The following is a 12,717-nucleotide window of genomic DNA, read 5'->3' as shown; positions in this document are numbered from 1 at the left end:
CATCTTAGTGATTTTATTTTTATGCAAGTCAACTAGAAAGTTTTAGAGTCCAATTTTGCTTAACTTAGTTACTGAATGCGAAAGAGGCATGACACTCACAGATCCTTGGATTGAAATAGGAAAATTCTGTCACAGAAAAGATGGGAAATCTTTTTAAAATATCATATTTGGCAAACAGATAAGGGGGCTTTCTATTAGATTTGAGTGGTGATTGTACACCAGTGTCCAAGAGGGAAGGTGTGTGTTTGGAGGCGGTGATTGGGACTATACAGGTGAGAGGGGGGATATTAAATGTAGGGACTATGATTGGGAAAAGGAAAGCAGATATATTGTGTGTCTGAGATGGTTTAGACAATTGCAGAGGAGGGATGGTGGATATATTGGACAAAAGATGTTGAAGATGAAGTGAAGGAAGACATGCAGAGATGGAAGTAAGCTCCCTGACAGGAGAAGCCGAAAGAGAAAGATGTGTTTATTTTGGTTGTATTGTGTGGAGTTTATTGTGAAAGGCTAGACCGGATGTTTGACCGATCGCGTTTTAAACGCCGAGACGGACCAGCTCAGACGGAAAACCCTGACAGACAGCAAGCCAGGCAGAACGTAGTCCCGCTACCTGCCCGCTTCACCTCATCTTCATCAATATTATTGTTTTGACGACGTAACCCGAGACAAAAAGAGATTAAAAAAAAATTCACCGACTCCATTCACAGCGGGACACCTGGGATGGAGTGACACGGCTTCCTCCGGGCGGACTTTAAACATCTCCGGAGCCTTCTCACCGGCGCATCCACGGTTTCTTTCGGCAGCTTTTATTCCGTCTTATGGCCACCTGTTACCGTCAGGTTCAGACCTGCAGACAGCCTCGCCGCGGATCTTCAGAAAACCTCCACCAAGTAAGCGCTTTCCGCCGGATTTCTCTCTGCAGAAGTTGGCAGCGCAAAGTTGCATCATCTGCCCAGCTGTGGGGATCAGGAGTGCGCTTTAGACTTCACCTGAACGAGCCCGTTTACTTCAAGCTCCTTTCAGATTTTATACTCAAACAGTGCATTTTTACACAGAGTTTTATTTTCTTGTGCAGTGAGCTGATGTTCGCGTTGCTCTGACAGAGACAAGCCCCGACATGTCAGAGCACGAAAAGCTAACAACGTGGCGGTAAAAACATAAATATAAGCTAATTTTGTTTCGCGGTAGTGCGGACAGGTTCGTAAAGTCAACGCTGTTTTTTTTGTTTCTGTGTTTTTTTCCTCTCGTGGATTTTATTTTTAAATTGTCAGTGTTGACTCTGTGCCCGGAAATGAACAACATTGGGTGCATTTGTGGCGACAAAATATTAAATAAACGGTTTTGTTGAGTTTTGTTCGTGCCCCGCTTTCTGCTCGGTGACAGCGAACATCGAAGTGTTCCGCCGTTAAATCAGCGCGCGCGTCCCTGTTCTTTGCTGTGTGAGTTCGCGAGCGCGCTTCCTCGTGCACGGGCGGCACGGATTTGTTTACAAACACAGGTCTCGTGCTCCGAAAATGGAGCCGCTGGTGCCTCCTAGCGGCCTACAGCAGAATATACCGGAGGAAAAATCAGTGGCGCTAAAAATAGATCTGTGGTTTTTTATTTTATTTTTTTTAAATCTTCAGTTTACTTGTTTTTACACCGTCCAGCTGCCTCTGTGCGCTCAACAAACTAAAATGATTATTGTCTGACGTATTTTTAGTTGTTATAATAAATTAATTTACACAGTCTTGTATATTTGCACCTTTAAAAACAACGTAACCTCTAAAAACCAGTAAAAACCTTTTAAAACAATGAAAACTAAAATAACTTTGGATATTTATAAAAATGGGCAAAATAATAAAAAATCTATATATAGGAGAGGTCTTAATTTTGAGTTAAGCTTTAGTGCCTGTGTTTATGGAGACTGGGGTGTGTGTTATACTTTCTGATGAATGGCAGCCATAACAAAAACCAAAACCAACGCTGAAACCAATAAAAACAGAACTAAAACTTTAAACTGTAAAAACACAACTGAATTGAAAATTAACACAAAATTTTAAAACTTCTGTCTTCCTTAATTAGGCTACAACTGATATGGCCAGAGCACAGACCATACAGAGCGCTGGAGAAACCCCTGCTGGAGGAAACTCCTCTCTTCCGTGTCACAACACCTGCCGAGTGGAGCTGCCTTGCCCCCTCCACACCTGGCCTGGGATGCTCAATAGTACGACCACCACCCCCTCCTCCTCCGGGACCAGCACTGGTGCCATACACATCCACCACTATCACCATCACCACCATCACCTGCAGCCCATGCAGGCTCTCTATGTGTCGTACCCGCTGTCGTACTCCCACCCAGACGACAACGACGACCCCCGAGTTCACCAGCAGTTACCCGCAGCATCGCCTCCCAACCGGAGGGATTTGAGGTGCAGAGGTGCACCTGCACCCGGTGACGTCTCAGGAGAGCGTTCAGGTAATATTGAATATTTACAGTTTTGCACACAGTGAGTTGTAGCATGGTGTAATATTAAAACTACGTGGGGTAGTTCTACTTGTTTTGACAGGCTGGCAGAAAAGAAGGTTAATGTAACACCAAGCCCGAGTGCGGTGTTAATCATTACCCTTTCAGCCACAGCCAGAGTGATTCCAACAGAGTAAATGTGGAACATAGTATGTTTGTGTGAAGCCATGTGGGGCACATTCTGTCAGGGATATAGCACAAATACAACAACTCTTGTTCAACAACTCAGGGAAGCTAAACTTTGTCTTGTGCAGTACACTTGCAGCTTTAATTGAAGCTTTATTTCTTTTAATTTGTGGTAGTTTTTAACATATTCCAGAAAAGAAAAAGTCTCTGTCTTACAGTGTAACAGATCAAAATGTCAGAATCTGTCTCAGTTTGTCTCGGCTGGTCAGGTGAGCCTTAGCAAATCTGATTTTAAAAGCCGCTGCAGCAGGAAGCAAGCTGCATGTATACACAACGAGCAGTAGCGGTTGTGATCAGATGTGACTCAGCCACAACCACACGCAAGTGTTTGCCTTCCAGACCCCCACCCTTAAGTAAACACCAGCGTTATCAGTTAGCAGGAGAGTATCGGTTGGTTATGTGTTTACTGGAGCCGTGGCTTTATTTACTTGACATGAGTTTGTTTGGGCAGCGCTGATGAGTGGGGACAGGTGGAGGGTAGAGATGAGATGTTCTCCAGCTGTCGCAGGGATCAACATGTGGTCCCTCTTTGGCAGAGTGACCTTGAGGCCAGCTGGCCTTTATGCTGATCTTTCAAGAAGCTGCCCAAGGCGCCACAGACGCCTCAAACTGCTCAGAGTTTATGGCGCAAGGCCGGATTCATTCCAGGGGACATTAGAGTCGCTGCCACTTTGTAATATTAGTAAAAAGGGCTCTGAAAGCTCATTGTGCTGCTGTCGCTCTGAATAAGGTGTCTGTGATAAGATGTTGATTTGTGCCTGAGGCTGTTTAAGACATTCAGCCCTCCGCTTCAGAAAGAAAATTACCTCTCCGGGCGATTCAGGAATCAGGTGAAGTAAGCCCAAGAGTCTGTATCCTGGAGGAAAATTTATCAGAAAGGTGAATTCAGGTGAGGTTGCAGAAGTGGCTCAGCAGGTTTGACTTTAACCCATGCTGTTGTGACAGGGCTGTAGCAATGTAAACAAATATCTTACCATCCTCCTCCTCCTCCTCCTCTCTCAGCTGTAGTTCAGCTGTGCATGCAGGCATGTTGAGACATGTCCCCGCCTGCAATAAAGAAACAATCTGCAGTTTCCTCCTCATGAGAGGCTCAGCCCGGCAGCACAGAGTCAGGTCAGCCTGTCAGTGTGTCACCAGCAGGAAATGAGGCCAAAGAGTCAAAGCTGCAGGGATTTATTCAGTTAGGTTTTTTATTATTATTATTTTAAAAAAACAGCTTTACAAAAGTCGGTTTATCAGATTAAAAGTTTGCTAAGCAGGCTTATGAGTCAATCACTAAGCCAGTTAATGGGCAAGTGGATTTGTTATTCAGTGAGTGGGTAAGTTGATTATTCAGCTATCTGCACAGAAACCGAGTTAATCAATTAGTCGTAAAGCTGTAATAATTATTGAGCCACCATCAGTCAGCCAATTATTTAATAAACCAGAGGGTCAGACTGTTTTCACACATGAACGTTGGATGATTCCTGGTCAGGATGCTTTACAGCAGGAAGTAGTCCGCTTCAAATGTTCTGTCGCTGCAGGAAGTACTTTAGGTGAGAGAGACACCTGAATAGCTGCTATTCACACATCACCGCAATCAAACATTACACAGATTTTTTTTCTTTATCTTTTACCAGGAAGCTGACAGGTTAAAGACCGGACAATGTGCCAGATTTTTATGCTTTCAGGTGATGTCTAGGAAAGTTTGTGGCCACGAGTCTTAAAATGGTTTACTCATTAGTTAATTGCTCCAAAGCTCGCAGCGAGTCATCAAGGTGAGATAGTTTGCTTTGCCGTACAATGCGCTCCTTTGCGGTCACGTCATTCGCGGGCTCGTGTGCAGCGCATTTGCTTAGGTTGTGTATTTGTTAAGGAAACAATGTTTCAGAGCTTCCAGCGCAGTCAGCGGAAATTCAGTAAACTAGATAGTTCCCAGTTCCCTGTTTTGCTCTTCTCTGTTTCGGTTCATCTGCAGGTATCTGTTTCTTATACGGGTGTTATAAAAGTAAAGACACTGCATTACAGACGTCCACGGTATCATGTCACGGGACATCCTCCCATAACGTTATGGCCATATTAGCCTGATGAGTGCTGTACTGCTTAAAGATCATTAGAAATGGTGGTTTTGGAGGCTTGTTGCATCCCAAGTTTATAGATATTAGTGAAATATTAATAACAGAACTAAAGTAGGTAGAGTTATCCAGCTCACCATTAAGCCTTCTGCCTCCCCCGTCGGTGTGTCTTTAGGTTTAGTCTGAGGTTTTTAATGCCACCCCCTCTTCACCTCACCCACCCCTTCTGTCTCTAGTGGCTCCCACACTTAACTGGTCAAGGGGGTCTCTCTGTCACCTTGTCACCCCGTCAGCCTATCAGACGGACAGGTTCATCTAGAAACCCGCCCCCTTTCCTCTAGGTCATCCTATCACAGCTCAGCCCCCTGTGCTGTCTTCCAATCACACGCAGATGTCTCCAGGAGTGCTGCCTCAGAGTTACCTTGGCAACAAGCCAGGGTTTTCCTGTTTGTGTTTTTTTTTTTTTTTTTTTCTCCTCGCCGCTCTCTCTTTTCTCTCTTCCTCTCTCTCTCTCTCTCTCTCTCGCCGTCTCACTCCGTCTCTCTCTGTCTAGTCACCTGCATCTTTAAAGGATAAGTTATAATCCTCCTAGCAAAGTGGATGCTGCGGTTGCCGGGGGCGCCACTGGCGCTCGGCGTTGTGCCGGTGACAGGGTTGTTTCAAAGAAGCTGTGTGATTGGACAAAGTAGAAAACAAGCCGGGGAACCAAAGGTGTGCCGTAGGGAGGTCACAGAGGGCATCTGTTCAGCTTTTAGAGACGAGTTATTCAAATTAAAGAGGCCGAAATCTAAAATCGAAGCCAGCAGATGATTAACTTTTAATTAGTTCATCTGCATCAAAATTAAAAGACTGAGGTAGTTAAAGTATTTATCCGGTTACGATGCTTTCCACACTATGAAAAAGGATTTAAGAAACACTTAAACCAAAATGCACAAAGTAAGTACAGATATGTAAATGAAAAGAATAAGATGATATATATCGAGTTTTCTTAAAGTCATAATATCTCAAACAGATTCAGGTCTGATTTTAGTTTGGATTGTCACGACGGAGGAATCAGACTGGAGGCTCAGGTATCTGCTTGTCCAAGAAAACAAAACAAAAATCATTCTGTAAACACAACAAACACACAAAAGCTCTCTATGCCAGACTTATTAAGCAGATTAAGAGATTACTCTCCCAAGTTCCATGAAGAGGAAGATAAGTCACTCCATCAGCCTCCTCCTTAAGAAATTTGTATGTTTGTCGGTCTGTGTGAGAAAACGAAACATTTCTTTTTAGCCTGATTTACTCTCGGAGGTCAAGAAAATCCACCTCCTCGGCCTCTTTTCCCACTGAAATGCATAAAATTTAAATTATTATGATTCCCCTGTATGTAATTTTTAATCCGGTTTTCCTCTGTGGAGGAGTTCAGTGTCTGTGTGGGCACACATCCCCTCTGACTTAACCTGTCTGCACAAGGAGGCCATTAATGTATGCTGCTTGTTGACAATCAATTGATGATAATCAGAAACTCTGCAGGAGCTTCTGGCCGTTCACACGTGAACATTTCTTCTCACTTGAGAGGCAGATGGAGTTCATGGGGAAGGTAAAAATAAATTCTTATATGCAGTTTTCTTTTCTTCTGCAGACTCGAGCAGACAGGAGCTCCAGCAGCCCTCCAGCCGGCTGCGACCTCAGTCTAACATGTTGCCCCGAAATGAGCGGCCATCCTGGGCTTCGCCTCGCCGCAGAGCTCCTGGGGGAGAAGCAGTGCAGGAGCAGGAGATCAGGAGGGTGGCGAACCAGCTGAGGACAATTGGAGATGAGCTGAACGTCACGCTCCTCCGCAGAGCGGTAAGGAGGGTGACGGGAAATAACTGGGCTCAGTTTTAACCTTTAACCCTAAAGTCGCTGAGCTGTTTTGGCGACTGCAATGGTTTTTTTTTTCAGTGTGGAGTTGATGGTGACGTAAGTGCGAAGTGCTTTCTAGTCCTTGAAAGCAGCGCAGTTACATTGATTCTTTCCCCCGCCCTGCTCTTTCATTGTTATCAGGTTTATAAGTGGATGTGAGTTCAATGAGTAATTGCACGTGTGCATGAGAGCGAAGAGAGATCGATATTTGTGAGTGCGAACGAGTGGATCAATTACAACTGTGTGCGCTCCTATCTCCATCTTTTATTCATTGTTTGCTCCTGTTCATTAGTTATCTGTTTTCTATCTGGGCAGCAGGGAAGGACCCAAAGTTAGTCGCTGTTAGCAGATCATGTCAGATTTTAAAAGTAAAAGCCCTTAGTTGTTTCAATACATTTTTGCCATGAAGGAGCATCCACACAGGAAGTGACTTAGAGCAACCTGGTGCCCAAAGACTCTGTAGTGACGGAGTTTCAGCAACTACAAGGGAGCAGGTGTAAAATAATGAATGCTGCGAGGCCATAGTTAAACTTTTCTCACCTTTTGAAGCGAGTGAGGCGAGGGAAGCAGTTGTAGCAAAGGATACTGTTGATACATGAGGGTGTGGCAGGTACGTTAGATGGTAGCCTAGGCAACAGCTGCTCCATAAGAAGTTGCTTTATGTGTGCACTAAATGCCACTGTTAGTTGAAGTTAGGGGGGCAGGTATAGCTCAGTAGGTAGAGTGGTTGCACCATGATCGGAAGGTTGGGGGTTCAACTCCACTGAATGGCTACCCTGAGGTACGCCGGGCGCTGCCCACTGCTTCACTGGGTGAATGGGTTTAATGCAGAGGAGTAATTTCCCTACGGGGACTAACACATACACATTACACATTACATTACACGTTACAATGTGCTTTAAAATATGCAATTTTTTCAAAATAAAAGCCACTGTTAGTTGAAGAAAGTAATGAGAAAGATCAGGTATTTCATATTTTCAAAATAAAATCCATTATTTTGTTAAACTGTTGTTGTTTTCAAAATAAAAGCATTCCGTTATATATGGGAAGTTATTAGGATGCTTTAATTCTGCTGGACTTTTCAAATTACAAGTCCCTTGTAGATATCAAACCCTCGGAATGGTCATAATTATGTCAGATTTTCACAATAAGAGCCCCAAGTTAGTTATAAATGAAGAATAAAAGCACAATAAAGGCCTTGTGTCTAGTATTTGTTTTTTTCAGCTGCAGGTAAGAAACTAAGACCTGCAATAGCAGCAATCCTGAGGTTTCTCCAGAATTTGCATCATCTAGCTCTTTCTTCTTTCTCTCCTTTCATTCAGAAATTAGGTCACACATGGAGCTCTTTAATCCTTTTTTTTCTTCCTTTTGTCTGAATGACAGCGTTCTCCTCCCTTTACTGTCTGTTTCTTTTGATTGTTATTTCTTTATCTCGCTCCCTCTCCGGCCCCGCCCTGCCTCTGTGCTCTACATCGCGTGAGGAGTCGGCAGTGACCTCCCCCCCCTCCCCTCCTCCTCCCTCCCACCTCCTCTCCCCTCTCACTCCCTCACCATCCCGCCTTTTGCACACAAACAAAGATGACGTCACCTCCTCCTGGCTCGCACTCAGACATGAGTTGCTCACTTTATGAGGATGTAGCCACCCACCCGCCTCCCCGCGTACTCCTCCTTGCAGACAAGTGCAGCAGGTTTCAGGGTTTGCTTCTCGTGTAACTGTCTGCCGCTCTGTCTTCACACTGAGAGAGATACTTCAGTCTCTGGGGGAAACTGAGGAAACTGTGCGTGTTGTTTATGATCTAGTCAGTTTTTCTGAACGAGCACTTTGAAACAAAAGCAATGAGGAAAGGGAGGAAGGAGGGATGGAGGTTGCAAAGGAAGCATATAGGGAGGTGTAACCACAACCACAGCCACAGAGGTTCATCGTCCTCCACACAGGAACACTCTTGTTTTCCTCGTGTTCGGGCTCAGCGCTCCTCATTATTAGTCTTTCTCTCCATTTATCTCTTTCTGGCCACTTCTTGTTTCAGAAGCATATATTTATTAATATTTTAAAAACATGAAAAACAAATCAAAAAGCAGGAAAAGGCACCTTTCATAGCTCAACATGGAAACATCTAAATGCATCTATATTTTTTTTTTTGTCCATTCAAGAATTAATAAGAGATATTTTTCCTTTAGTAGATGTTATTCTTTGTCACAGTGGGGTTGACGTATGTGTCTTTTCTGGTTACTTCTCTTCCTAGGAGTAAGACAATGGCACATTTATGTTCAATCATGTGACATTTGTGTCCAATAACACGGTGACTTTGTCAGATTAGGCGATTACAGCGTCACGAGTACTTGCCATGTCACGACGGGGCTACCTCTGCAGGATAAGCGGTTTCTGAGCAGCATCCACTGAGCCTGAGTTAACCTTTGCACCTAAGAAGTTAAAAATGGGATTAAATAACTGGGCAGATGTTTGCAGCTGATATGATTTGAGTAAATCGAGGTTAAACATGATTCTGGTATATAAACGTTCTCTTCATTCAGAGAGGTGTCTGCACAGTTTTCTTCATAATCTTCAACCAATGTAGCATCTCTGAAAGTTCATAAATGATCAGCTGACATCGTTTATATAGTTTCAATCACTTTGTTGTTGCTGCTGCTCCTCCGTGTGTCAACAAGGGCATCTGGAGACAACATTGACTTGCATGAAGCTGCAGCCATGTGATTAAGTGTCTTCTATGAGCTGTTTCGGGGTCATTTTGTCAATGCATGCGCATTTTTAGCATCTAAAAAGGTCAGTTGTTGAATAATGAAATGTTGTTGAATCTTATTTGGACTTCATTTGGTCTTTTCCTTCTCCCTCCAGCACGGCGGCCCTCACTGGCACGACTTCAGAGACGTCTGCCGAGGCCTCCTCAGCTTCATCACCCAGACTCTCAGCACTCTCTACAGGCTCACATAGACTTGCTGTAGCGAACAAGACAACCCGGACTGGCTGCTGCTCTTCATCGTCACTCACACCTGGAGGTGCGACTGAAAACATCCGTTGAACAAAAGAGGCGTTGGGAAGATGAAAGCGGCAGCTGGATCGGGCTGCTTCCTGTGGAAACTGGACCCTGCCTGTCCGTCTGACTGCCTGTCAGTCAGCCCGTCTGCTGGTACGGACCGCTGCTGATGGACTGACCTGTATATTTTGTAAAATTGTTTTGTTTTTTTTTTCTCAATGTCGTGTCTCGGGGCTCAGCTCTTTATGTAGCAGGTGTGACTCAGCTCGTGTGAGTCGGAGTGTATGTGTGTGTGCACACATGGAAGATGTGGGTCAAACAGAAGCTGTGAGGTCCTTAGAAAAGTTTAAAGCCACTAGAAGTGTATGAGGTATGTGAACCTCTGAGCCTTAGCCCTAATTCCAACCCCGTGCTGTCAGAGTTTGGGATTTGTGATGCTCTTCCAGGGTTAAAGTACAGAAATGATATTTAAAATTAGGATGGTAAATCTTTTGATTTTAATATCAGCTGGAGGATGCAAAATCATTTCAGTTTCAATAGACTGCATCTCTCCAGCTCTTCCCTCTGAATATATAAAAAATTGTGTTTTTCTGCTGCGGTGTTCAGCATTACAGGACTGTCAAAGGCACGATTTGACCCTCGTCTGATGTGTGCGTGTTGCCGTTGTGTCTTTATCGTGCAACCTGTGTCCCTCTTCTTATAAACTGTGAAAACTGGGCGCTGTGGTTGCATCGCAGGGAAAAACAAAACGGAGCGAAGCACAGACCGAACCTTTCTCTCAATCTGCTTCATGTCAGTGTACAATGTGCCTTTCTGCTTGGCGCTCTGTTGAGGTCTAATCTCCAACACCAGGACAATCAGCCCCCCCCCCACACACACACACACAGAGTGAATAAAACACACTTAATGTTGGAGTGGCTTGTTTGCAGTCACTGGATTCGAGCGTTCACATTACATTCAAACGTTCCAGCTTCACTCGCTCGCCCGCCTGTGTTGACAGTGTTCATAGTTACTTGATCAACTGTAAATATTCTTTTGGAAGATGAAACTTATCCCAATCCAAAGGTTTGGATGGAGAGTTGGAAGATGTTTTGTTTTTTATGTTGTAACTGTAGAGTCTGAATTTAAATCCAGTGGATTTGGGAAGATATCAGCAAAAGAGAAATATATGATTTGGATCTTTATGATTGTTGGAAAGTATTCGATGATGTTTGTCAGGTGAGCCCTCTGGTTGTGGGATTATTTTCATTGTAGTTTAAAAAGCGGGGGGAGGGGGGGGGGTCGATTGCTCGTATTAAGAGCATAATTTATTTTGAAAAGTAGCCTAGCTGTAGCATGGTTTTTGTTTGGGGTTTTTTATGTTATTGTTTTTGTTTTTTTTCACACATTCCTGATCAAAAACTTTAATTTAAGCGCTACTTGAGTTGAAACAGTTAAAAAGCGGACTGATTTAGAAATCACCCACAGTGAAAACACTCATTCATGCAGAAACACTCTCAGCAGTACTGTGTTAGAAAGCATTACAAACGGCCTCACTCACACTCTGTTCTCTGCTGTCTTTGGCCACGAAGCAAATGTGAAAAATGAGACGTGAGGAGCATTACTGAACCATGTGAAAGCCACATTTGTGAATATGAAATGAGATGGGGAAGAAATGGTACCAAAAAGTTTCCCTTTAGCCTCTTTTAAAGCACAAAGAAGAAGAAATCTGCCGTCGCAGGCTCATAGCAATACTCAGTGTTTAGCAGCTTGAATCGACTGGGGCGAACCAAACGGACGCCGAGTCGTCTGTGACGATTTTCTTTGTAAATTTATTTCCAAAACCGTGTGATTTCTGTTTTTATTCGACAGCTGTAGTGCTGCTGGTGCTACACATGCTCAAGAATGCAGATTGATGTACTGTAACGTACTTTGGATTAAAGTGCCCACTTATCGGTTTTCATTTTATTTCAGGAAACGTGGGGCCTTTCAGCCTGTCTGAAACGCCGCTCTCACTCGGCCGTTTTCTACGTTTTTAGCACGGGGCCTTGTTTTTAAGACTTTTGAAAGCCTTTGTGTATAAAGTCGTAATGATACCACAGCCTGTAGAAGTTCAGCTGACTCTGAGCTGAGCAGAGGTTAAACCGCTCGCTCCGTAGACTCTCCTTCACAGCCTGTATATTTATATTTGTCCGCCCTTTTGCTCGCAGTGCTTTTAGCCGTGTTTGCCGTCATCAGAGCGGCCGGTGAACTCTGCGAGCTCGTAGCTGATGTTTCTCCTGGTTTAGCGCTCGTCACATGCAGTTTGTATTTGCTGTTTTCAACTTTTTTTCTATTGTAAAATTTCTACATGAATTTTGTACTTTTTTTGTTTTTATACAATAAAGATAAGAATAAATATTTTTCCGTGTTTGGAGTTTGATTTCTAAGTTTTATCAGGAAAGTGGGATGAATGATGTGTCCTTCAGGTCCTATGCTGTTTTCTAGTTTCACATTTTTACTCTTTGACTCTGCTAGAGTAGCTTTGCATGATTCAGTTCAAAATAATCCACATTTGTGTTATACTACACCTTTCCTCAGGCCTTTAGTTCATTACCTGTTTCACACAAGTGATTTTAACTCCAGGAGCTCCAGAGCTAAAAGTAAAAACATAAAATTCTCTTGAGTCTAAAGCCTGAGCTTCTAACTCACAGGGTTTACTTCTTTATGCAGTACTGTGCAAAAGTCTTTAGCCCCCTGTAGTTTCTTAATACTTTAGTATGAAAATCGAAATAATGTGCAGGGATTTTTTTTTTGAAACATCTGCAAACATGCACAAAAGTACAGTTTATGAGACAAAAACACAAAAGCACATTTCTAACAAGCCTGAAAGCCGATACTTGGTATGACCCTCTTTATTCTCCAGGCATCTTTCTCTACATTTATTTAATTATTCTGCAGAAATAGGTCTCCAGGATTCTTAAAGGACATTCAAAGCTCTTTGGCTGCCTTTTGTTCTGCTCTTTGTCAGGATGATCTCACACTTTTTATAATAACGATGAGGTCCGGGCTCTGGGGAGGCCAAATAATGGCTGACCATTCTGTTTTCTTCTATCCTCACATGCTT

General features: G+C 43.5%; 1 protein-coding gene across 1 annotated transcript; it reads left to right on the top strand.

Annotated features, from left to right (window-relative positions):
* The first annotated feature begins 521 nt into the window (after positions 1–521).
* bbc3 (BCL2 binding component 3) lies at positions 522–12,013 on the top strand. Its single transcript, XM_085380295.1, has 4 exons — positions 522–893; positions 2,068–2,461; positions 6,377–6,582; positions 9,494–12,013. The coding sequence occupies exons 1-4, from the start codon at positions 822–824 to the stop codon at positions 9,587–9,589; spliced, it is 768 nt and encodes a 255-aa protein (XP_085236421.1). The 5' UTR covers positions 522–821; the 3' UTR covers positions 9,590–12,013.
* Positions 12,014–12,717: the final 704 nt, after the last annotated feature.

The sequence above is a fragment of the Rhamphochromis longiceps genome, linkage group LG14 (genome assembly GCF_057381845.1).
Source record: "Rhamphochromis longiceps isolate RC_006_pf linkage group LG14, R_longiceps_female_GT1.1, whole genome shotgun sequence".
Classification (NCBI taxonomy): Eukaryota; Metazoa; Chordata; class Actinopteri; order Cichliformes; family Cichlidae; genus Rhamphochromis; species Rhamphochromis longiceps.
Note: the sequence above shows the minus strand (reverse complement) of the source record. Positions and strands in the feature narration are given on the sequence as shown.

Bases quoted from the DNA above. Each gene is read 5' to 3' on its own strand.
- bbc3 (XM_085380295.1), top strand. From the start codon at position 822: ATGGCCACCTGTTACCGTCAGGTTCAGACCTGCAGACAGCCTCGCCGC. The intron at 894-2,067 runs GTAAGCGCTTTC...TTCCTTAATTAG, and splicing joins CTTCAGAAAACCTCCACCAA to GCTACAACTGATATGGCCAG. The intron at 6,583-9,493 runs GTAAGGAGGGTG...TTCTCCCTCCAG, and splicing joins TCACGCTCCTCCGCAGAGCG to CACGGCGGCCCTCACTGGCA.